The 26,936-nt window shown below is 39.5% G+C and overlaps 1 protein-coding gene and 1 long non-coding RNA gene across 2 annotated transcripts in view; one reads left to right on the top strand and one right to left on the bottom strand.

Annotated features, from left to right (window-relative positions):
- Positions 1-12,324, top strand: part of NELL2 (neural EGFL like 2) — a 143,487-nt gene extending 131,163 nt beyond the window's left edge. The window contains exons 17-20 of the mRNA NM_001030740.2: positions 5,138-5,331; positions 6,247-6,423; positions 8,540-8,764; positions 11,507-12,324. Coding sequence (NP_001025911.1) covers positions 5,138-5,331; positions 6,247-6,423; positions 8,540-8,764; positions 11,507-11,557 — 647 coding nt within the window. The 3' untranslated portion in view covers positions 11,558-12,324. The remainder of the gene's footprint in view (positions 1-5,137; positions 5,332-6,246; positions 6,424-8,539; positions 8,765-11,506) is intronic.
- LOC121106859 lies at positions 12,106-26,486 on the bottom strand. Its single transcript, XR_005840063.1, has 2 exons — positions 12,646-26,486; positions 12,106-12,414 (listed from the first exon to the last, which is right to left on the bottom strand). It is a non-coding gene; the product is annotated as an uncharacterized LOC121106859 (long non-coding RNA).
- Between the last annotated feature and the right edge of the window lie 450 nt (positions 26,487-26,936).

Here is a 26,936-nt window from a genome sequence, read left to right as displayed (position 1 = left end):
AATCAAGAAATTCACTGACAATTTTTTGTTCAATACTTTATTAACAACAACATTTTTCATCTCACTGTTTACTCATACCTCCAGATGACTTTTAAGCATATTGGGCAGCACATGTTCTGGCACTGGAATGGCCTGCCCAGGGAGGTGGTGGAGTCGCCGTCCCTGGCAGTGTTCAAGAGTAGTCTGGATGAGGAGCTACGAGATGTGGTTTAGTGGCTTGTGGTAGCAAGGGTAATGGGAGGACGGTTGGACTAGATGATCTTGTAGGTCCTTTCCAACCTTGTGATTCTATGATTCTATGATTTGTGAACTTTCATGGGACACCCCTCATTTATGACAACTTGACCATTTATTGTTGCTATTTATTACTTACTAGTTAACCCACTATAAATCTGTGACTGGCTGATCGTCTTTCTTCCAAGCAAGATAGTTCCTTTAGGAATGTGTGTCATACAAAAGAGCTCAGCAAAATTTTCAAATAAAAGTAGTACTTTATATCAACTATATCCCTCTATGAAGCCTTAGTATGGTATAACCTAAATCTATAATATAGATTTATATTCTACTCTACTCTGTCTTCTTTTTTATCATATAAAGATTTAATTTATCTTTAAAACTTCAGCATTTTAATATAAGTCCACTTCTGAAACTAAGTACTATAACAGAGAATTTATATGGCTTTTTAAATTCCTTTAAGAAATTGCATATATTGTGGTCATCAATACAGAGTAGCTGTTCAGTACTGACATTTTGAATCAGAGTCTGCACACTGCTCATGGCCAAGTCAAATACTGCTTTTTCCTTGCTAGATTCTATGACTTTTTGTTCCAAGCAACATCTGCAAATCTGTTAACCATAGGTCTCAGCCTGGTGAGGCAAGTGAGATTTCTGTTTTCATAGACTTTTCTGCCCTCACACTCAGATATTACAAATGGAGTTTAGTCACTCTAGGTACTGTAGCCATTTTCTATAGATTTAGTCCAGTATTTTAACTGTTTTGACATTAAATTACTTGTGACACAATTAATTCTTAGCTTTTTTAATGTGGGAGGGTTGGTGCAGAAGTAAGGCCTTCCATTTTATTACACTGATCCACACCACCAGAGGCAGATGTTGGTGGTATGGCTGTAGAGGTTGAAACTTCCCACCAGCATTCCATTACATGTTGTTGCCGTGTGACAGATGGCAGCAGAGAGGCAGTCTGACACAATGATGTCTGACATGGAAGTGCAGATGAAGCAAAGGTGTGCCACTGAATTCATCCATGTGGAAAAAATGGCACCCACTGCCATCCATCAACACTTGCTGAATGTTTATAGCGATAAAACAGGGGATGTATGCACAGTGAGGTAGTGAATGGTGCACTCCAGCAGTGGTGACAGTGACAGTGGGTCACCTCTTCTGGTACAGATGTTTATGAGGACGGGATGCAGGCTTGTGTTCATTGCTGGCCAAAATGCATAGGTAACGGTGGTGAATATATTGAAAAACAGTGTTTTGTAACTGAGAACTTGATTTATCAAATAGCATCTTCATACTCTGTATCTTCTGTAGTTTCTATGGAAATAAATAGGAGGCATTACTTTCAGAGCAACCTATATTTATCATTACTTCTCCATTCACCATAGTCTTTTGTCTTATTAAGTTGTACTCAGGGAAACCCTTAAAAATGTTCCAGATCAGTGCTGCTGCAAATTACATCTAGTCCACAATTCAGCACTGGATAGCTAGTTATATTTTTTGTTTTCTGTTCTCAGTCAAACTTCCAAGTCTTTTGAGATTAAATTTTCTAATGCTGCAGCAAACAAGCTGCTGGATTCCTAAGCAGTGTGTTGTAAATAGCATGAAGTGAGTTGTGCATTTCTTCAAAAATAAAACAACCACAAAGAAACACCAACACAATATAGGACAGATAGTAGCATACTCTATAGCTGGTGTGCAGAAAACCAAGGAATCTGTAGTTCTTTTGCTACCCTTCTCAGACACAAAAGATGCAAGAGCCAGTGTACCCTATTCATATGTAGAATTTGGAAAGCTGGTTATTGCTGTAAATAAGATGTCAGTAGCATCACTCGCTATCCACTGTCAATTCAGATTAAAAAAGCTGAACAAAGTTCTACTTGGTATGGATGTCTTGTGTGTGTTTAGTCCTTTGCAGATAATGACTGAAGTTCGATGTGGGTAAATAAAGCAGATGAGAATTTCATGCAGGTTTGTGTCTCTCTTGCTATGCTGTCAACACATTGCTGTTCTTGATTAGTTTAGAATCAAAACAGAAATAGCTTTGACTTTGACCTGGGGTATTTAAATGGTAGTATCCAAGCATTCATTTTCATGAATCAAACAATTGACAAAAACCCCACAGCTCTGGGATTTTTCATAAATGTTCAGTGTTGTATGAACTCTGTTTAATATCAGAGTCAATTTTTTACCATAACAGTACACTAACCACTTCCATGTTGAAAAATGATCCTCATAAACCTTTTCCTCATGGGTGTCCCGCTTCAATTTATAGCAGGGAGAGGAGGTTCTTTGATATATGAATACCTGATGGCGAGATCAAGACACAACGGTTCAGATGTTAGCCCGACCAGTTTATTACAAATCCTAGTCATTTAGGGAGATGAGGAAGGGAAGATGGGCATTAGAAAAGATAGGAACTTGGACATAAGTGCCAAATGCAGATATAGTGTTTATAGGGCCCCTGATTGTTGTTTAAAGGGAACTATTTTTATTTACATGACAACTGAATTTCCTACAAGTATCTCACTAAATATGTCTGTTTTCAGTTAAGGTACAGCTTGTTGGGTAGTGATATTATTTATCTATGACAACGGCTTTGTGAAGGCTTTGTAGAAAAGAGTGTTTTAAGCAAATGAACACAAGAGTCTGAAAGTAATTTATTAAAAGGGGCTTCAGTGATTAAGGGAATCCCACTGTTAATATTACATTTAAATGGGATCTGTGTTTGTTCTCTTCACTTAAAACCAGTTAGAATGAGTACATAGAAATGTACTTATGAAAATGTTAATTTTCAATTGCCAAATTGTAAGGATTTAAGAGAAAAAAAGAGGAAGGAAAGGACAATTCTATCACTCTGCTCTGCCTAGACCAGCATCATTCAAACCATTCTTTTTTGCCTCTTATCTAGAAATATTCGAGGCTGGAGAATGCACAGCCTCCACACAACCGTCTCTTCAGCTTATTCTGTATCCTTGCTGTTAGGATGGGTTTCCCTGTCTGAGTACCTGGGACATTTCAGCTCTTCAGGTCCTTTCCATACACACAGCCACACTCAATTAGGTCCATGATCCTGGTTGTTTTCCGCCCTACGGAGACAACATCCAACTCCATAAGAATCAGAAGAGAGTGAGGTAGAAGCTGTGGAGAACTGAGATAGTTTGCTTATTCTGAGTAAATTTGATATGTAAATGAGGTCACCATAAACTGTGATGCATGGAATGTAATCTCTCTTCCAAAATCTTCTAGCATTGTAAATTTAAATATTCTCACTGATTTTATAACCTTCTTGTTTTCCTTTTAACAACACTGTGACAATGAATTTCACAGTTTGCTTATACAGGGTATGGAAAATTATTTCCTTTTATCAGACTTGAATTTGTTGTCTTCCCTTTTCATCTACTGTCCCCTTTCTTGTCCGTTCAATTATATGGAGAATAAAAGCTCTCACTATGTTTTCTCTGCAGTATTTATTATTATTTTTTGTCATGTACATCCTCTCTTGCTGATATTCTTTCAGAGAGGAACAATCCATTTCTTTTTAGTTCTTCTCAAATGAGATTTTCCTCATCCTTCCCGGAAGCTTGAGTAATTTTGCAAAACAGTTCTTTGAGATGCACTGTTATTACACAGTGTATTTAAAGGAAACCATAATGCTGCTTATTTATACAACAGAACTCTAATATTGTCCCTGCTGTTTTTCATCTCAATTCATATTCATTGTAGTGACTTGTTTACTTTTGTTTGACTGCACCGCACATGGAATTGAAATAAGCGAGTTATTTTTCTTTATCTGAATATGCTTGAGGTGAACTGGAGGTTTCATTTCCATTCTTGAACCCAAAGCCAAGTGTTTTATTAAGTTTCTATGCTGGTGTTGAAAGATATATGAGTGATCATATTGCTTATTTTGTCTTTTGCTGGTTTGTTTGACAATCATATATCACAATACTACTTTTTAATGAACTTTAATTAAGAGCTTGGGCCAGACTGCTGTGAAATTTTATATGGCGTAGAACTCACTGCATTGATACTTTCCATTGCCATAGATCTTTAACCTTCTATTTTTTCCATGTTTTATCACATATGGCAATTTAGTTTGTGACTTCTCAAAGCTAATTTTTTTTTTCCAGATAGTTTTCCTCCAGATGAACAGCTGAAAAAGCTCAGTAAAGTCTACTGAAGTATAAGGCAGTTTATGCTGCAAGTTAACCCATGCAAAATAATTTTGAGTCTACATTGATGAGGCCTTCAAAGGTGCTCTTGAACTCTATGTGATATGCTTGTTTTGAAGTCATTTACCTTTATTCACTGGAGGCATTCCTATTCTTTTTTATTTTCTGTGCTAGACAGAAAGGCTGTAGATGTCTTTGCAACTTGAATAATTAAACCATTCTATCTTGTACACTCTAATAAATGATGCAGTTCTTACTTAAGTGGACATACAAGTCAGATGTTGCCTTTCACATTAACTTCTTAGCAAGTGAACTCAAATGTGCTAGACAGAGCCAGCAAAAAGTTTTGAAAACAGGTTTCTGAAGCTTTTCTTGTTTGGTTGAAAATGTCTGATTGAATGATTGCCACAAACTAATGCTCTTTAGGGATCTGCATATTATTTTTGTTCTTGTCTTACCTGTGATTTCTTTATTCTTACAGCCTTACTCAATATTTTATTGAGAAGATATATAGGAAGACTCCAAATATGATGTTTCTGGAGTTGATATGACTTTAAAATATTTTTTGTGAACTTGTAAGTTATTTTTCCCTGTTCTGGTGAAGTGCAAATTAATTTTCAGCTGAAGGCTTTAATGACCATGAATCATTTATATTGGCTGCCACAGGAACATTTTTGTTAATTGAATGCAGTCTAAAAGTATTACATGGCATGTTTTTGCAGACATTGATGAATGTGCAACTGGAAGGCATAGCTGTGCCAATGACACTGTTTGCTTTAACCTGGATGGTGGGTATGACTGTCGATGTCCACATGGCAAGAACTGCACAGGAGACTGTATCCATGAAGACAAAATCAAGCACAATGGTCAGATTTGGGTGCTGGAGAACGACAGATGCTCTGTCTGCTCATGCCAGGTCAGTTGAAATAAAACCAGCTGCTTCTGCAAAAGTGGTGGAAGGGATGACAGGAAAAATAATACAATTCAAGTGAAATTTCTGTTTCAGGTGCCTTTTCATTTGTGTATGTGGTGCTTCACAAAAATGGAGTTTTACAGGGCTCTGGGGAGAGTTTCTCCCTTCAACCTGCATGAGCAGAGCTTCCATGAAGTTTCTCAAATAATACTGGTAGAAGGGGAAGAGTACTGTTCTGTTAGCAGAGATGCTGCCTATCTTTTCTGGGTGGGAGTAATGGCATTTTCATGCACAGAAATTATCCAGGCACATACTGGTGTTGACTGACACCAGTATCTCCAGCAGATGGCTATAAATAGAGGTCAGTGCTGCCTCTGCTTAGCTTTCTCAGATGTTGTAGGAAGCCCACAAGCTAAATGCAAATGAAGATTGAAGAGCCAACACACTGCTGAAAAAATCCCAAGCATTTCAGAAATTCAATTTTCATTGGCATGAATTTAATTTCTCACTAGCTATCATCATCTTTACATGAGTAATCATAAAAGAGAAGGAACTGATCTAGAAGTTTAGCAGGAGACTCAAGCCGTGCCCATGTAAAAACGATATAACTCTATGCAACCCATTAAAATTTGACCCTTGGTAAAGACACGCTTGAGTTTCACCACCTTAGGCTGGAATCGTCTGAAAGTTGGTTGTATGAAGGATTTATATAACACAACAGGGGAACTTTATGGTCATTACTGAGTGTTTTGTGGTTTCTAACACTCTGAATTGTATTTCAACAAAGGTATTGTATAGTGGAAAAGCACATGAGCTGGTAGCCATTTACAATCATGCCAACAAATCAAATTTGGTGCAAGAAATTCTAGGAGTCAAGCAGACTTCTTCCATCACTCTATATCTGTCTTCCAACAACAGAGTGGATACGTGATGTGCCGGCGAATGGTCTGTGACTGTGAAAATCCCACTGTTGACCTCTTTTGCTGTCCTGAGTGTGACCCAAGGCTCAGCAGTCAATGTTTACATCAGAGTGGGGAGCTTTCCTACAACAGTGGTGACTCCTGGATACAAAACTGTCAGCAGTGTCGCTGCTTGGTAAGGCTCCTGATTACAGCGGAATAAGCAGGAGGAAAAGAAGGACATGAGATATGCTAATCTCTGAATATTCATTTTCATATATTAACATCCATTTAGTTCCCCCTGGAGTATGTGTATAATCAAAATCTGACTTTCATGGATATTTATCAGTATTATCAAGTTCCAGTCAAAAATGTATTTGGACACAATAGACATAATAGAAATTATTTAATCATGAAGATTGTTTTAGCAAAGAGTGGAGGTCATTTGTGTACAGCACCTATGCAGTAACACTCATGTTTCCACTCATTCAGAGGCTGATGAGGCTGTATAAAGATATTCTAGATATGTATTCATTATCACAGTTGATAATATCAAAAATGTTGATAGACTAAAACATGTTTATTCACTCAGACATTTCCAGTAACAAAAATTAATAAGACTTGATGCATTCTTCATATTAATGAAATAAGGTTTGAAAAAAATATATCATCTTTTGAAGCTTGTGATCTTTTTCCTGGGCAGGTATTTCAGAGTCTTAGCAAACCTGGTGTTCAGGGAATTTCCACGACAGAAAAAAATCCCAAGATAAAAGCAACTAGCTTTTATCACAGGTTATCTCCAAATGTAAAGCCTAGTCCAGCTTTCCCTTGTCAGTGTGCTACGAATTAGAGCCAGAAACCAATTTCTGTACACACTGTTTTTGGTGTTGCCACTGCTAAAATCCAGTGAAATAGATTCCCAGGTGTTTCATTAAAAGTCTTAGAAACAAAACAAAAAACTCCTGACAGTGGATCTCAATAGATGTCTCTTTATTCAAGATGCTACTTCTGTAACTAAAGCCTATATTCTTTCTCTTGTCACAGTGGTTTTTAGGTGACAATGTATTGTCCACTCCTTGTCCTGTCCATCACTACAAAAAAAAAAAAAAAAAAAAAATCAAGATCAGCAACTGGTTTTAAGTTCGCTTTCATTTTTTTCTATCATGTGATTCAAAAAGAGAGGAAAATTGACCCAGATGAGAATTCTGTGAAGGAGTAACTTCAACAATAGTTTCTGCAACAAGAGGTGTAAAATTGAAGCTATGGAAAACCTCTGGGGATTTTTTTTCAGCTATTGTTCTGGTATTGAACTCATAATCCTCAAAGCATTAAGTTCACTTTTGTGAATACACTTCTTTCCTTGGGAGAAATGCTATTCTCTTCATCCCCCCCGCAAATCTTGACAGTCTGTGCTTGGATGAGCTGAATAAGTTGGAGGTCAGAGATAGATCTGCTCCAAAGCAAACTGGCATTAATGACATCAGTGAACTGTTCCCTTTGACTGATAGATCTGAAACTTTGGCCCTTCTCCAGAACTGAATGGAAATTCACCCAACTTCTAGTAATTGAAGTGAATAATCAGACATCTTAAGGTGTGGGTACAGGTGTACAGTAACTTCCCCTAACAACACGCTGGTCCCAAGCAAGTCTCCCTTTAGTCTTTTTCATGCTCTGTACTGAACCCATCATGCAACATGCAGAAAGTGCAATTAAGTTTGGAAGCCAGGTAATCAGTTCATAGCCTCCAAAAAGGATAGTAAGCCAGTGGAGGTCTTCTCACTGAGAATGCTATGATGTTCCCTGCTCAATTGGGTTGCTGGTAACTCAACACCCTTAGTCAAGCCAGTGGAACAAATAAATTGTAACCTTACCCTGAGCTGAACAGTTGAGGGGTTATGCTGGAAACTAACAATCTCAATAGAAATAGGAACTGAAGAAATAGAGATTTCAAAGCACTTTCATAGTGTAGAACTATTATGGTTTCTGTCTCTCTCAGAAGTAGGACGTCACAAGGACAGATCCATATTCTGTATTTCATAAGGTCCAGGGAGAAGTTTCAGCTGCAGCTTGATGCAGAGTATATTGAAATAAGTTAAATGCAATGGACTTACCCAGGAGCAAGCAGAGAAAGCAACCAACTTGCTTTGTTTCCCACAGGCAATAAAAACTAGCGTTCTCCACACTGTCTTCTAAATAGGACCAGATAGAAAAAAAACTAGCCAGTGAACAAACATAGTGTTGAATTCAGAGAAATGGGCAAGGAAACAAAACAACAGCTAATAATTTTCTCTTGTACTTATATTTTTAAACAGCAAGGAGAGGTTGACTGTTGGCCCTTACCGTGCCCAGAGGTAGACTGTGAGTTCAGTGTCCTCCCTGAGAATGAGTGCTGCCCACGCTGTGTCACTGACCCCTGCCAAGCGGACACCATCCGTAATGACATCACCAAAACCTGCCTGGATGAAACCAATGTTGTTCGCTTCACTGGATCTTCTTGGATTAAGCATGGCACAGAGTGCACACTCTGCCAATGTAAGGTAAGGAGCATAAAAATTAAGCTGAGATGCTGCTTCTCCAGCTTGTTCTGTGCACATAAATATTAATGCATTGAGTCCAGTCAGTTGGTGTCTGCACTTGTTTGAAAGCAGAGGAGATTACAGTAAAAGTGTTCAGTTTTGTTAACTTCACTCTTGCATGTGCTGGAATGATGGTTTAATGTGCTAGCAGGTCAGATGTAGAACATCAACCTATGCTGTAGTGGGCTGCACACGAGTCACAGAGCTTGGCTTTTTCACAACAGCACAGTTCAAGCTTGATTGCAGTTCTTACTGTACAGCTTGATGCTATCTGGGAAATATATAAAGAAACAAAAAGATATCTAAGGTTAGACTTCAAGGAATGCATTCTATGTGATACTATAGAGTTATTAGAATGTTGGATTTGTTCTTTGAGAATAATAATCGCATTGAGAATAATGGGACTAGTCACAAAGTTCTATAGCTTTCTTGCTTTAAAAATACTAGTAGGAATCTACATGATGTAGAGAATATTTAGTAGTTTCTGTAGTCAAAGGAAGCTATTGAGAGAATTTTTTTTTATGGCTCTGGGCTGATGTGAACTAAAGCTGTGAGACAAAAAGATGTTAAAATTAGTTTTTCCATTAAAAATAGACCCTGTATGGTGAATACTACCAATGCTGAAGAATGAAAAAGAGTGATCCCACAGTAGCTAAGGAGAGAGAGACAGCAGGATTCATCTAGATATCTTTAATTTTTATTGAAATTCATCAAGGTCTTTATCCTATGTCCTGTCCAGGGAAGAGACTTCCCAAACTCTAGTACATGGTACCATTAACTACTTAGAAAGTTGCACATAGAAATAATTTGACTTCAACACCTCCTTCTGAGAGAAGGGGGGAGTAACTGATTATGGAGCAGAAGGTGTCAAACAACACCTTCCTCCACTACTTTTCTGACATTATGCTGCATGAGGCAGCAGTTGCTATTGTTGGGAGGTAGTTCTTTTACTATGGAAGTAGTATGTGCCAAGTGAGAACATTTGGGCATTTGTCTTAATGTCAGAACGGGTGGGTGGTTTGGAGAAAGTGCTGTGATCTGACAGTGGCTAATGGTTAGAAAGCCAGATGCTGCTCAAGGGATGTTGAAACAGGCTTACGTGCACAAACCCATAGTAGTGAGTACTGCAGCTGATGGAATACAGCAATTCCAGTGCAAGGAGATACTTTTGGAGGAATGAAATTTAGAAAAAAAAAAAAAAAAGAGGGAATGAGAAACTGTAATCCTGTGACCTACCTGTTTGGGTGGCTTTCTCAGGTTGTTGCACCTCATTTTCAAATGAGGTAAACAAAATATGAGGTAAAACAAACAAGTATGCATGATTCTTCTGTAAAACACAGTTAAGATTAGGTGCAAGGAAATGTGTTCTTGTTGTAGCAGTAATCACTGGTAATGCAGACATAACGTACCAGTTCTAGGGGTGGCCACCAGTGTGTTGCTCCCCTCTGCCCTTTACTCTGAGTCTCAGCAAAGACAACCTTTAAGCATGGACTAATTTCTATTCCATGTAAACACATAGATAGACTAATAAAATATACTGCTGCATTGTGAATACGTAGAAGATGTTAACATTTACTCTGCCAGACCCTTAGGTTTAAAACAGCTCGGATGAGAATCTGCTTAACAATGACGATACAGCACTTTGGCCCTCTCTCTTCAGAGCAATTTTCTTTTTGAAATTTGCTGTCTGTTTGTAGTGGCAGCATTTTCATATTGTAGTTCTGCATGCAAGAACCTCTCTCCTCCAGATCAGGTTAATGCTATACCCAATTTGTATAGTTCTCTCGTTTGCCCTGTGTCCCCTCATTCTTTTCTTGCAGAGAATCACACTGAAGGTCAAAGCTCGAGGCTAAGCCTCTCTAACCAAGCTATAGCAAAATAGGTTTACACAAATCCTTTAAGAATTCAGAAAGCTTGGCATCAGCTAAAGCAGAATTAGCCACAAAACCATTTCAAATCACAAGAAGGTGAACATTAGGATTGTTTAACCTTCTGTAACAGAAGAAGAGAAAGAAAATATTCGAATGATTCAGACCTTCGTCTTTAATTATTCCTGGCAGTTTAGTCAACTAAATATATTTGAAACAATTTAAAAATAAGATGAATTTTATTTGTATTGCAAGACTCAGTTGAAGAAAAGAAGTAGCAGAAAAGTAGGAAAAAATATCTTCACAGCTTAATCATGTCCATAGGTAATAGGTTCCCTTAATTTCAAGTATTCTTAGAAAAATGTCCAGGCTATCAGGAAAAATGGTATGGATTAACATCTGCTGGTGTTGCAGCCAGAAGAATTAACTTGAAATATTCAATGCTAAATAAAACTCAGAGTCCCTTCTGTCTAATCTAAATAAAACTCCCAGCTGCCCTGTCTTGTTCAACAGCTTTGTTACTTGGGCAAATGCCTGATACCTTTATGTGAGGAGTGTTTCTTCTGCTGATCCTAGCTCCTTTCAGCATGACTGTTGTAGCTGTGGGATAGAGACTGCAGAAAACCAAGCAATTTAAAGAATCATCGTAGCCTATTCCTTTAGACATCAGAAGGATACAACAACAATTTCATGAATATAATCAAAATTTGTACTCATCTGTATTGTACAAAACTATACCTTAAAATCTGATATGTATTTTCAAATGGCTGAGACTGTTAAATTGACTGGGCTCGTACAAGATGCTAAATGTTCCGATTCTTTGTTCTTCCTTTAGAATGGCCACGTCTGTTGCTCAGTGGATCCACAGTGCCTTCAGGAACTGTGACACCAACAACTATCTCTCACAAGCAGTTTCTGGTTAAAGAATTTTCTGTCACAAAAGACCATTAGACCAAAAATTGTACAAAATTAAAACTAAAATCGAATTGTTCTTGTCCATCTAAAGTGCAGAAATGTGATGAACTCAGATTTGTTAATCAGAATGAAATCTATGGGACTCAAGACAAGCTCAGATGTGTAAACCTTTGAATGAGGTCAGACCTAAATGTTCCGGCTATTTGTCTGTCTGACTTCATTATGCGGGATATTAGGTGAGTATAAAGTGACACGTTGCAATGCTATCTATAATGGTGTCAAGATTCAAGGTCAACCAGGAGCTCTTAAGGGTCTTCCAAAGCTTTGAGAGTCCAACACTTGACCAGATGCAGAGATTTTTACCTAAGCATAATTGGTTCTTCACAAATGTGTTTGAATGTTCACTGCAGAATATAGCAGATGTTTGAGTAAAAGGATGAAGCCTTCAGGAGAACATAGCAGCTAAGACGTGATATGTACAGTATATGCGCTGAAAAAAAAAAATGATACAAGCTGTTGTAAAAACAAACAACAAAAAATAAACAAATAAAAAACACTGAAAAAAAAAAACCTAAAAACAAAAACCGTAATGCACAGGCATGGCTTCTTAATGTTTTCTGATGGGAAAAGTCATCAATATTTCCTTGTTTTACTGCACTTACTATTATTTCTTGATTGAATTTGTTCAGTATAAGCTCGTTATTGTGCAAATTTAAATAAATATTTCTCTTACCTTAAGTTTCTGTTTGTGTCCTCTTCCTTTTTCAAGGATATCATCTTTTTCATGCACGTTGTTGTTTTTAATCCTTTGTCAGCATGCCTGGGCAGCTGGGCAATGCACGTAGAGAGGAGCAAAGGAATTAGAGAGGAGCATGTCGGAGTTTCTGCCCAGCACAACCCTATGGCTGTCATTTCTTATCTCTGTTATTAACTTCATGCATGTGAGCCATTACAGTGGATTGATTGAACAGAACAATTTATGTGCCCAAAGATCAAACTCTACATGCCAGTAAGATGCTGCCACCCAGAGTGGGTTCGGACCATTTGTGAGTGACTTACATCTGTTCAGACTAAAGGGGATGCTCTCTAGATTCTTGCTTTCTCCAGCTGCTGTAGGCAGGTTTGTTTCTTCATAAGCTCCACAGCTGTTTCAGTTGTTTGTGTAAAGTATCTTAATGCATGGGGATCACTTCAATATGCAAGCTCTATTTTCATTACTGCACTGTTGGGACAATAAATAAAAGAGGCTACATGACCAAAGCCATTTTATTCTGGGAGAGACATAAAGAATAAAGCAGTGCTTAGAAATTAAGGACTGAAAAGGCTGAATACATAAGAAATTCATCACAAAGAGTGGAAACAAAACAGAAGAGGAGGAAACTGCCCCAAATGGCACCGTCCCTTTAAACAGTGCTCTACTAGTCACATTCTTTTCAATGTGCCTTTCTTGTCTTTAGCATCTCTCTTACCTTCTCAGTTGTCACAGGCTAAACTTCCCTCACATAATGTGAGATTATGAGGGAAATCTATGTACTTATTTTTAACAAAACTGTATTATTTTCCCTCAAACAGATGCTACCATGTAGTGTTTCATATACAGGAGATGAAAGGAATGCCATGCAACTTCATATACCATGTATCTGTTCGTTACAGGGAGCTGGACTAAATGACCTATAAGGGTCCCTTCCAACTCAAATGACTCTGTAATTCTATTATCTCCTTAAGCCCTGGTGTGTATCAATTACTGCAACTTTCTGAAGCAGGGAATACAGGAAATCCTAGGCCACTGGATGCAAACAGCATAAACAAACCCAAGACACTAAAAATCTGAAGAAATCCTGCAAAATCTGACTCATAGCTTACATTGGACCATTAAAACTACGAAGATTTTTCCGATCAAACAAACCTTCTTCCTCACTCTGTCCATAAATAACAGGTACTCAAGGGATTTACTGTTTTGTCCAGTTCCTGGCAAGCTGCAATCAATGTTTCTTAAGAAGAGTGTAAGCTACTTGGAAAGGAGGCTGTTTTCTGTGCAGTGTTTTCTTGCCTGCTAGCAATTGTTCAGAGGTCATGTTTTGCCCTCAGCTGCAGAGGTACATTTCTTGTTGATTTCAGTGGCAGATGCATGCCTATTTCTGAGAGAAGGTTTAACAGACGGCACTACTGTTTAGAAATTGCATTTCACTTTCATTAAGGAAAAGGAGTAAGATAGGTGCGGGAAATAAGGAAATACACGAAAACCAGACTTATGGTTTTGAAAGATACAAAGAAGACTGAACATTTTTCAAGCACAAAATCCTCACGCACTGTTGCATGGCATAGAAAGCACTGGCTGAAACCAGTGGAGTGGGCAGAGGGGAGGGCAGACATTTACAGCACAGCTGTGAGCATCCCCATTTTGGGTCTGGGGAAAGGTAAGTTATGGGTGAGGCAAGTATGCCTGCCCTTGCTTTGGTTTAGTGCATCCCCTGACGCTGAATTTAGATTTGTAACAGGTATGAGTCACTCCCTGGAAGGCACAGTAGAACTGGTACTTAATCCCAACATTTATTCAGAACTAAAAATATGGATAGATGGACAATAAATATCTCTTTCCTTTTGTTGTCTACGGTGACCTGAGGACTTTGTGCAGGTTTAGGAAGCACACTGCAATACAAAAAGAAACAGGCTTAAAAGCCAAGGATTGAAACATAACATAATAACTAAACCTTGAATCATATCCTTGGAGAGACAGTGCCACATGTATGTGAAGAGCAGAAGTTACCCTGCTGAACAAAGCTGGAAATCTCTGCTGAATAAAAATGGAAATGGGGTGTGTGAATATTGTCTAATTTATCAGTGTTCAAGGTTACTAATCAGTTGGGAGTTCTTCTAAAGGTCAATTAAGTCCAATGAGACATCCCAGTGACCTTCTCTGTCATCCACTTTCACCCCCCTTTCCCCATCTCCCTCCTGTTCAGTCAAGCCACTAATTAGTAGCACGTTTTCCATTTTCTTTGAAAAATAAATCTAAGTATTATTAAAAATTTATGTCTAGTTTCAAGGCCTAAATGTCCACCAGACAATATAGTCCATAAAAAATATATATTCTATTTCTATATTTCTGAGCAATGCAGAAGTACATTGTGTTCTTTTAGTGGCCTTTCATTATTGATGCACTGTTTGCTGTACTAGAATTCAATAACTTCCATAAAGGAATTGTCACCTCTCTACAGAGTAATTGCCCTAAGTTAATTGACTTACAGATACAAAGGCAGAAATGTCTTCAGTTACAATGCTGAATTCAATGCTGGGGTGAAACAGGCTGACGAAAAGCAGCAGTGTTGGTGAGCTGTAGAAAAGAGAACTAGCTATGCTGCTGCCCATTTGTGGCATTTGGGGCTGGCTGCCTCAAGCCTCCTTATCAGCATGCCTTTGCTCTGGCATCCATCTTTCCCAGCCCAACTGGTGGAATATGGTCGTTAAGCCATAGCTGAAATGCACTGCTTCTTTCTAGGGTGTGAAGAAGTGGTTATTTAGGTGGGGAGCACTGTACAGCTGCCCATACTCAGTACCAGCATAGGCTTTCCACAGAGTGGACATAGCAGCAAAAGCTTCAGATATAAGGGCGTATGGGGCAGCTCCTGAGCCCTCTCCATGCCCATGGGGAGTCTCACCTGGAATGGGCAGTTGGTGTCTGTGTTCCAGTGCAGGATGCTCTGTGCAGACTGTACTTGTGTGTCTCCTCTGAAGTGCATGAGTCCCTGTGCATCATGGCACAGCACTCAGCTCGCATGGCCTCCTTCCTTTTCTCAGACAAAAATAGCAGTAGCTTTAGTTCAGCTACTTATTTTTTAATGGTGAAACTAACTTACAGGCAAATGCAGTTTAACTTGTCCCCAAACCAGTTAATAATTTAAGTTCAAAGTCACCAGATAGCTTTTTGCCACATATTTAAGGAAATGTTCCAGAGTAATACAAATAGGAAGACTTGAGCAGCTCTGGTATCTGCTGAGTGCACAGCTTGTGGAGAAATGGCTGTTCCACAGTGCATCGGAGAGGTCCCACTGCAGCTGCATCTTCTGCCTGAACCAGAGCAGCAGTACCACCATGTTCCATGTGCTCACAACCCTGGCAAGCTCCTCTGTTGCTATTTTAACTTCTAATTAAAAATGCTAAACTTCTTGTTGCTTTAGCATGGTGGCCAAATCTCTGCCCTGAGAGGAAAGACAAAGAGCACAGCTGGGTTTCTCACTAAGAAGAGATTTAGAGAGGGCCTGCAAGGAAAAAGACCATGGTGCAAACTCCAGTCCATGTGAATAGTCATTAGTATGTCAGTATTACACTTCTGAATTGTTATTTTTTCCTTTCTTGTTTGTTTTCAAGACTGTCAGTCTAATAAAAATACAACATATCTATACTTAAATTATCAGTTGTTAACATCACTTACACATCTAGATCTACACTAATCAGTATTTTCTTACTGCCAGTTTCCAGCCTGGAAAATGCCAAGGAGACATTATTTAATATAACAGATTTTCACCCTTCATTCTACTCATCTGTTCATAGATTGCGTCTCTAATATGAAACTTTAATTACTTCAATCTGTAAGAATCTATTGATCGCATAATGTTTCATCCATAAAAGAGCCAAACTCAATTACTGTTCTTCATCTTAAAATCAGTTTTTATCAGTAATCTCATTTTACTATTTTAGACTCCCAGTGTAATTCCTCGGATGTCATTTATGTATCAGCAACATAGCTTGGAAGTGTAAAAGAAAATTAGTAAGGACTTATTTTAGGACCGAGTCATATTAAAAACCAAAAGAAGCAGAACTGCATCAGCACAGCTGGAACATCCAGCTAAATAGAACAGCAGAAACAAAGTACTGACTCAAGTGAGATTTCATGGTGGGGAGGGAGTGCAACATTATTCATTGGGGTGAGGGACAAAACAGAAAACAGCCAGCAAAATCACTAATGCCTCCTTGGTCCTCTCCCTGCTCTTAATGACCACTGATCTGATAAAAAAGAGGGATGCAGCTTTTTGCACGGCTACATTATTTCTTATGAGAAACTCTGCAGCTGATGCTGCTTTTGAATATCTCATCTGACTTACCATGTCAAAGCCCTTTCGTGTTTATTTTCTTGTTTTCATAATAAAAATGAAAACAAGAATATTTAGGGCAATCACAACGTCCAGTTTTCTCCCACAGTTGGTCCTGGCTGCAGTGGGTGCTCTCAGGGCATCTGTGGGCACTGGCCCAAGGCCTGGGAGCAGCATTCCAACCACAGACAGAGCGACCACGCTACCGCTGACTCCTCTTGAATACACACAATGCAAGAACTCTGAGTTTCATGGCAAGTCCTGTGGACAGCATTTGTCTCTCAGTGCCTGCAGGGCCTGGAGCGGGAACCCCCTGCCCCTGCCTTGCCTGGTCAGGCAGCTGACAAACTGACATTGAAGCTCATCTAAAGCAGGCACTGTGAGAATTTGGCCTTACAGACATTGCCAGTGGCAATGTGAGGGGGTAATGTATCTACAGCTTACATGATCCCTTTTTAATTAGCCCGCTTTTGCCATTTTAAGTTTCCTCTGGGTAATAATTATGTCTGATGTTCTCTGATGCTCTTGTGAAAAAACACAGCAGGAGAAGAAGAAATAATTCAGTTTCTTCACTTGGTAAACTTGAGAGGCTGCTCAGCCAATGCTTCCTTCAAAGGAAAGACAGCTGGAACCCACAGAGCTTGTGATCCCTCCAGAAGCAGCCCAGCTTAGCAGAAAGGCAGGCCATACCTGGACCCATCCTGGCTGCCACAGGCAGCTCCTGCCCCTTGGCCCCAGCAGCAAGAGCACTGCCTCTGACATCCTTCTCACAGCAAATTAACTCCTTCACCACACAGCTGTTGGGTTGCCTTCTTCTGGCTGCAGACGGTGGGGAAAAGGCAGCAGACTGGGCTGTGTAACTACATTGCACCCTGCTTGCTGTTTTATTCAGAAAATTATATGCTGTTCCCTCTTCTCATCTGTGGGCACAGAGATGAACTCCTGACAGGTCACTTTCAGTGCTGGCCTGCCTCAGCACAGTACTGATGGCTCCCCTGACAGATCATTTCATTTTGTTATGCTTTCAAACTTTCTTACAATAAATTCATCACTTCTTGTGATGGAGATCGGTTGTGTTGCTTTAAAGCCTTCGCCCAGTGTTAATCATCCTTTTACAAAGCCCAAAATAGACCAAAGCCCATTTCCTGAGCTCACAAGTAGCCATATGATTAACATCACTGAGTTTGGACAAATCTGGAGGCAAAGTCTTACTTTAGCCCTAATTCTGCCAGTTCAAACTCATCTGTGTTTTCTATTGCTTTGGGACTTGAGGCAGACTGAGAAAGTTGTTGCTGAAATCCTAATTATCTTTGGTCTTTTTTTTTCTCCTTCTGAATGAGGATTATAGGAAATCAAAGTTCTTTCTTTTTTAAGAAAAAAAAAAAAAAGAACAAAACCCACCAAACAACAAAAATAAACCACCACCAAAAACTCAAAAAAACAGCCAGAAACTGCTTCTAAAATCTGCATCTCAGAAGGTCAATTTGCACCCTCATTCCTGCAGATCTAAATCCCTCAGTCACACCAAACTTTGAAATGCTTCAATTCCCAGCAAAGCTATAGATACTCAGACGTTTATAAAGCCCATTTGAGTGATCTTTTTATTTCTCCTGCAGCATGTTTTCATCATTCACGCATCTTTCAAATCATTTTTGTATGCTCCATGTATTTGAATTACTTCCTGTGGTTAATATCCTCTAGCACACAGTTTCTCACCTGTTGAATTTGACTTTTTTCAGCTGTTGGAATGTAAGGTTCATACATAAAATACATCCTGAGATACACCTGGTCAGCAGTAGCAGACTCACCTCTCTTCCTACAGAGAGCTGAATTTCGCTCAGTGCACTTAAGGGTGAAGCTAAAATTGTGTTTGATTAAGTATTTGAAATCATTTCTCTGCTTTATTGTGTTCTAGCATCTTTGCATTGATGCAGTTTACAAGTATAAACCTGGATTTCTGAACAATCAATCAATACAAGGTCAACTGCAGCCATTTTCTGCATGTTGTGAATCAAAACAGACAGAGGGACATTTATTGCAATACAGAGAAGCACAGATTTCACTGTAGCCAAAGTGCTTTTCATGTACAAAACAAAATAAACAGACTGGTTTCGAGTGAATTAGGTAATAAATTTTCTCTCTGAGTTTAGCAAGATCAAAATCAGAGGAAAACATAGATGTGAATTTACAGTGTATTTGCTGAGTGCTGTACCTAAAAATCCTGAGAAGGCAGCCACTGAACAGAGCAGATATAGATTAGTCATTAAGGGAAAACTTCAGGATGAAGAAGTGCTCTGGGCTGAGGGACTTCTGGCTCCGAGGTTTAAGCACATGGCATGGCTGATGGAGCACACCTGAGTGTGGGGCCAGCTGTGATGGAGGAGCAGCTGATGGATGTTGTCACCTCCTCTCAGCTGTGATGTAAATGAATCCCAGGAAAGTCAGCAGAGATTTTCCCTTGTGGTAGGACCCAGGCCCTGAAATATTTATGTACATGCTAAATGAAAGATTCCTATTAACCTTAGATAAGCCTATGCTGTTCGTTTGTTCCTTTCTTTGTAGGGCCTTTGAGCTCTTATACGTCATATCTGGCATGGTTCAAACATGGTTTTCCTCCCATCCCTTCCTCCCCGGGGATGATGCTCAAAGAAGCTAAAAATATACACAAACTGAAAATGACACTGACTATAGTTGGTCTATTTTATTTGTCTGAGGCACAAGGAATAAATCCAAATCTGTTTTGAAGCTATTTTGGTCGTGTGAGGGAGATGGGTGTTGGTAGCGTCAAGAAGGCTCTGGCTGAGTCCCTTTAGGTGTCGCAGATGAAAGGATCCATTTGATACAGTGCAGCCCCTCAAAGACTGCACGGTTAGGGGCAGCCATGCACAAAATTACGCACACAAAGAAGCAGAATGACTTGCATATATGTGACTGTAGCACTGCCTCTGTGAAAAGAGAGGTCTGTTCCATCTCATTGTGAGCGTGGTGCCCCCAATTACGTGTGCAACCTGGTCGCCTATCTTCAATGGCTCAGCAAGAAGATTACTTTCACAGCAGCTCCCTGATAAATGTCTGCTCGCTCATTAACATTGCTGACATTTCCTATGTCTGTTCAGATTTGTAGCCTGAGCTAATCCGTATCCTATTTAGTTCATAGGCTAAAGTTCAAATGGAACAAATTTTGATCCTATTTGTACGACTGTGTATAATTTTCCTCCCTTCTTTCTGGTCACAATAATAGCTTCAAATCCAGAAAAAAAAAGCCCAGTAGAAAACAACACCTCAACTCTGAAACAATGGAAAGCTCATTTATAATTATTCTGGGACAAAACTGCCTTTAAACTCTGAGTATATAGAAAGAATTTTGTTAATCACTTTTACCTTTATTTCTGCACAGTAACAATTATTCAAATCTATATTTCTTTCATAATTGGCCCATGTTACGGGGTTATACATATACCCATTGAAGCAATACATATTTTTTCAATGTATTTAATGAAAATACGTACAGAAGATTTTTGAATAATGTGCGTTCTTATGACTGGCAACACTTTATTACGTGGGATGGTGACATTGTAAGTCAAACCAAAGGCTGTGCTTAAATAATGTTTTTTGTCATGGCCTGAATCCACAAGGTAGGTATCAGAAAATGTTCAACCTGAAAAAAAGATGAACAGAACTTGGAAATTTTTTTGCTGAAATATTTTCTTCAACACTGTAATTATACAGAGAATAGGAATGAATGAGGTAAGAGTTTTATTTCAAAGGCTTCTTAGGACAAGGTGGAGTTACTTGCCTAAACAAAAGCCACTCAGCCAAGCAACTCTGGCACATTTCAGTGTCCTTCTAGGTGAACCTGAAGTGTAAGGCCCTTCACTGCTCCCTCTGGGATTGAGACCAGCTCTTTCTTCCCATCACTGTGAGAAGAAGTGGTGACTGTCAATGCCATCCCACTGCTACAGCAGTGAAATGCCTGGCAGAGCTCAGGATGTTTCTTCCTCAGCCTGGCCACCACTTCGGCCCCACCATCAAACCACCCATCTGCCTCAAGGTGCCATAGCCTTGAGCACTTACCTGTTGGTCTCTTTTTGCCCATGATGCATGAATTCCTGGGCATCCAGTGATTGTGAGATATGAGGTGGGTGGGAGGAAGTGTCCCCTGAGCTATGTGGTTTGGGTGTTCACATCTTCCTTGGTCAGGGGCTTAGAAAACTGAGCACTACAGACCGAGGGCCCAATGACAAGAGGCTGTCAGCACTGCTCACACAGATTTATAGATAATCAAGCTGCAGAATGATGGTTGATCATGAACTTATCCAGTTCATTTATGGACCTCTTAATCTTTTTGAAAATATTGCTTTGCAGGAAATAACAAGCATTTAATGAACAACTTTAATAATAATAAAAAAAGATCCACATGGGATGCAATTTCAGCATCATTTTTAACACAGTAAATAGCTTTGATTCACTGGAGTGCAGAGTCTTTTGTTAACATCCATGAGAACTCAAAAATGTCATATTAGTCACTGGAGAACTCCCATTTTATTCCCCATCTACTCTGGAAGCAAATATAGAATTACAAGGGAAGCATTAATAAAAAATTGAATGTAAGGGCTGCAAGGACTGATATAAAGTGCATTTGATAGTATGCATCAAGATGTAGCAGCACAAAAAATTCCAGACAATTCATGCTTAATGCACTGTGTTGTTTGTTTTTTTTTTTCCCCAAAAGAACAACCTATTTTAAACTGGAGCTAAATTTGTCTCCATAAATAATAAAGTAGTGGAAAACATTACATCAGTACAGATACACAGAGCTGGTGGCATCCTAGTAGCTTAATTACCTCATTAGATTCCTTCCCAGATTTAGGTACGGTAGATGTAGGTGACAGGTGATAGGTAACAAGTGGTAGGTAAGGAAGTTGACCCTTCCTTTCTGACCACAACTAATTTGCACTAACATGGAAGAATTAGAACCAGTGAACCCCACAGAGGGCATGAATTCACCCAGAGTCCTAGTGACCAAGAAAGGAGCCAGAGGAACTTCCTCCACTTCAGTGGTAGTGATCAAATTCAGTGTGAAGAGATTTTTGTCTCTGTTTAAGGGTCACTAATGGAACAGAAATTGAACCAAAAGCTCAGCCTGGGTATTTTTCCTATTCCTTTTTCCTTTTCCCTGCTCCTTCTTTGTGTATTCCTGGGAGGTTTCTGGCACTCTATACACAATGATTTCACTCGTGCTTGTGTTGCTGTCATATTCTCTGACCGCTAAAACCAAACCAAACCAAGCAAGACATCAAGAAATATTCAGCAACGTGGAAAAGCCAGTAGCGTTGTTAAAAGATGAATAAATAGATTAGGCATTGCATGCATGAGAGGCAATTTAGACTATCATGTCTTTGTAAGCAAAAGTGGCTGGTTTTCCATGTAGTGGCACACTTTTGAGCCTCTTTCTTGTCTCCCAATTATATGCTTGTCAAAGTTAGAGCCAGAAGGTCATAACCGCTTTGCTCTCCTCGCTATATAAATCAGCCAGCCAAAACTACCATTTCTTAGTGCATTTCAATTATTTATGACCCCAAACCTAGTTGAACAAATATGCTCCTAGGCTAGAATCTAAAGGCTAAAAGAAGAAAAAAGTCAGCATCACAAATCAGTAGCAGTGGGCAACATCAGGCTGGGGAATACAAGCTCCCTAAATAGTGAGAAAACTTCCTGGCATGCCTTCATTGGGTCAAAGGTTATGGGAGCTGCAAGGCATTAGGGTTTCTCTACACTGTTTGAAGTGTTCATTTGAAACCACACAGTCCTGATATGTTTTCTAATATATTGCTTGAACATGCAGCTGAGACACACACAAACATATGCTCACATCTGAAACAAACAGATTGGATCCCTCATCCCAGCCCACTCTAGAACTCAGCCCCTTACACACGAACACAGGCCAGATAGCCCTGCACCCATGGACATAACTGGAAGTGGAGTTTGGTGAGAAGCTGGGACAGGCAGTCCCAGCTCATCAGGTGCAGGCATGACTGCACAGGTTTTGGTTATGCCAAGCAGCTCATTTCCCCCAGCTGTGGCGTTCTGTGTGGGGACTGTCTTTGTCAAGTAACCTAACACCCCCTGCCATCCCCACAGTGGCACTGACATGAACTAGATGATGTTCTGGTGACTTGGCTTAGAGGGAGTTTCGGTCTGATCTCATACGGACATCTACAGTTACTACCTGCCACCGGGGAGTCCGGAGCAAAGAGCTCTCATTAGATTTCAGTTCTAATAAACTGTATTGACAAGGAACTGCACTGAAAATCAGCCAGAATTTCATATTGATAAAATGAATATTTCAAGCAAAAGGGAAATGTTTCAGAAGGACAAAGATACCTCTAAGCTTCTGCTAAGTTTTCCAGAACAGAATAGATTGTAGCTAAACATTTGTACTCTCCTGAACAGAAAAACATAGTGGAAGGAATATTCACAAATATAGACCCTGTATCTTGGGTAAAAAATTGAAGCAGCACTATCATCCTTATCCTGGGAAAGCCCTGACTCCTCCTTGACTTGGCAGGAGGAGTTACCTCATAAAAGAGAAAATCCAGTCCTGAAGTCCAGCAAAGAAGGGGCTCCTTAGCTCCAGTGCACACCTGTGAATTGTTTCTGGGTTGGGTGGAAATTCCCATGGCAATCTGGGCATGGGGAGCCCCTTTGTACCATCATGGGTCATGGAACAATGCTGAACCTGCGGTGTCCAACACCAAAAGGCATGGGTTGACACAGACCACAGTAGTGAGTTGTAAATTAGGGTCCTGGTCCCTTCCTATGAGAGACGCCTCAATACACAATCCTCAGCATGTCTGAAAACAAGACTGACCTATGAGGGTGCCAAAGGAGCAGTTCCCACATTTGAATGTGCTTGCTCTGAAAGATCCAAGGAGATACTTGTCAGCAACGCAACCACAGTTTCCTCAGCATTCCTAACAAAGCTGTTGACAGCCTGCAGGGCTGAGGTGGGCAGCTTCACCTGGGCTTGCACCGTGTTCTGTGAGTAGTGCTTCTGGTGTGTTGAGCACCTCACTGCTAGTGCTACCCACAATCAAAACAGGACTGTTTATACACTTACTGATTTAAACGAAGAGAGGCTGAGAGAATATTTGAAGTAACATTGGTCAGCGGAACAGATGCTTGCAACATGAGTGCTGGTCACTCATTGGAATACCTCCTGGTGGACACCACCGCTCTCTGGGGCTCTTTGATTTAGTAAGAAGGTCTTGAACTACTGTGTCTCTCTAGCAGGGACAAAATAATGCAAACTTTCTACTGAGGTCAAATACTGTAGGCAGGTCATGGCTTTCTCATTCCCACCAATGTTTCTAAATCTTCAGACTTCTCTTCTTTGGCTCATGTAGACTTTGAGCTGAAAGAATTAGAGATCTTACGTTGTATACTGTGTTCTTCATTTCTCACAAGTAATTACCTGTACTTTTGACTTTATCTCGTAATTTCTTAGTTAGAATTTTTCTATCAAGATTTCTATTTCTGTACAATTTTCTAGATAGATCATTCTGGGTTCTTGGATAATTTCAAGTATACTGGATGGATATGGATGCAATACATTTCTTTGAAAAGAGTGGTAACTATTGTTCTAATTTAATAGAGTAGTTGTGAAAAAATTGCAAATTCAGAGCTTATTTTTTAAAAAGAAATTATTTCCTTTCAGTGAACATATTATTTGTAACATGGAAAACTACAGTACGTAAGCCAGTTCCTAGCTGTGTTGGTTCCCACCAGAAGCAACTCTAGCAGTCAGTATTCTATATTTATTGGGTCAATAACAGAATTAGGTTGCATTTGGTAAATAGAAAGATATGTGATAGTGAAAGTTTTCAAACATCTCTACTTAGAGCATAATAAACAGTGTTGCTTGCTAGCTTTGTGGCTTCTCAAAGTTTCTGATTGCATGCTATAAGAAAAATCAATATCTTATTTCTCACATCAGCCAGATAGATAGGCCAGTTGAAGGCTTCAGCCACAGCTTTGTGCCATTCTGATAGGGAAAAAACATGTTTTCCCTACTTCAAGCTCTACTGTTTACAAGCAGCTATTGACAGCTTTGCAGTACTTTCTGTGGGTAAGATCTATCACAGTAAGGCTTTAAACTCATGCTGGCTCTGCTGCATTTCTTACAGTCCTCCTTCTCCAAACCTGCCAAGTAGAGTTATAAATTCTTAAAGTGGTTCTTACTTTTGACTATGCTCACTAAATGTGGAGAATAGCCAGGGAATAGAGGAGGAGTTCTGAATTTACAGTCAGTCTGACTTATGCTGATCCTCACAAAAAAAGGTGTTTGGCTTACAGAAACCTGGCAACTACACTTTCATACCCTTTGATGAAATTAGTTTTCCTATATGGCTGTATGGCACAGCTCTTTATATATGTTGAAGAACAAGTTGGTTGAAAATCCACTGGCAGTAGAAATAGCATTTTTTTTCAGTTGTGTGAATATCCTGGAAGATGTTAAAATAACAGATAATTTTTAATACTAAGACCGGGGAGAATACCAATATTGGTATAAATAAAGTAACTTCAAAGTTACAAGAGAGACAAAAAAAAGTTACTTTTTGCAATTCACTCACTAATAAAATTAAAAACACTATTAGTGAAAGCATTGATTGTCTATTTATATGCACAATATATCACAATCGCATCCAGAAAAAAAGATTATTAAAACATAATTAAAATTTGTGTTCACCAAGTGAATCATTCATCATATGGGAATGCCAAATAAGAATTATCCATTTAGCTCTGGTTGGTCATCCCACTTACAGTGTTTATTGCACATTATTTTTTTCCCAGAGAGAGACACCTCTTGGCAATAAGATGCCAAATTAATTTGCCTGATTCATGCTTTCTAGTAAAACCTCTGTATTAAAAGGGCTGAGTTTATGAAGAGTCATTTTCATAGCTATATCACTGCCTATAACGTGGTGGTGAAGTTGGCTTCAAGAAAGCTAGCACTAGCATTTAGAGCATCCAAAGTACTTGGCTTTCAGTAGGACCTAATTCCCCAGTAATACAAGAAATTTAAAATTAAAATGCAGGTATTCCATTTTCTACATGTCACCGTGAGGAGAGCTAGAGGCAGCTAAACTCACAAAGGGAATTTGTGTGCACATGCAGGCCCTTCACATGCAGGTAGAGAGCAGCAGAATACTAACAAGATATGTGCTATGCTTTAGTATTTAATTCCTTTGAAGTTCAAGCCAGTCCTCGTTCAATGATGAACCCTAAAGCTTAACCATGGTCTTCTTTTTGCTTTGCCACATCAAACTCCTTCATGCTTCAGGGTCTCTGGGGAACCAGAGTGACAATGGGCCAGGAATGTCCCTTCAGAGATGGGGCATCCACATCTTTGTGCAGCCTGTGCCAGTGCCTCACCACTCTCTGAGTAAAAGACTTCCTCCTAACAAATAATCAAAATCTACCCTTTTTTATGTAGGTCATATCGAAAGTAAGGCCTTCTATTCACTCCCATGGAAACTAAAACAGATACAAAGAGCACAATAATACTATTTGATAGAGAAAATTCTCAGCTACAAAACTCTATTTTTCAGTCGTGACCATTAGCTGTGCATTTGGGCCAGCGATGAACGTCTTGTATTTCACATTGCAGTCTCCACTTCAGGAACACACCACCCACTGCCTCACTGTGCTCACATCCACAAGTAGGTCTCTATAAACATTCAGGTTTATCAAGTGTCAATGAATGTCAGTGGGTGCCATTTTTTCCACATGGAGGAATTCACTGGCACCCCTTTGCTTCATGTGTACTTCCATGTCAGATACCACTGTGTCAAACTGCCCCTCTGCTGCCATCTGTCACACAGCAACAACATGGAATGGAATATTGGTGGGAAAGGTCAACCTCTACTGCCATACCACCAGTATCTGCCTCTGGTGGTGTAGGATGATATAATAAAATGGGAGGCATTATTTTCAGAGCAGCCCTTATAGTTTAAAACCATTTCCTGTTGTCCTATCACTATCAGACTGTGCAAAAAAATAGGTTTCTTTCCTGTTTATAAGCTCTCTTGAAGTACTGAAAGGCTGCAATGAGGTCTCCCTGGAGCCTTCTCTTCTCCAGGCTGAACAAGCCCAGTGCCCTCAACTGTTCTTTATATGAGAAATGCAAGTCCTTATTATTGAGTTCTCCCAGACTGTACACATATCTGGGGTTGCTCTGACACAAGCGCAACCTCATTA

The sequence above is a fragment of the Gallus gallus genome, chromosome 1 (assembly GCF_016699485.2).
Source record: "Gallus gallus isolate bGalGal1 chromosome 1, bGalGal1.mat.broiler.GRCg7b, whole genome shotgun sequence".
NCBI lineage: Eukaryota > Metazoa > Chordata > Aves > Galliformes > Phasianidae > Gallus > Gallus gallus.
The sequence above is the reverse complement of the archived record's forward strand: the minus strand, read 5'-3'. Positions and strand labels throughout refer to the sequence as shown.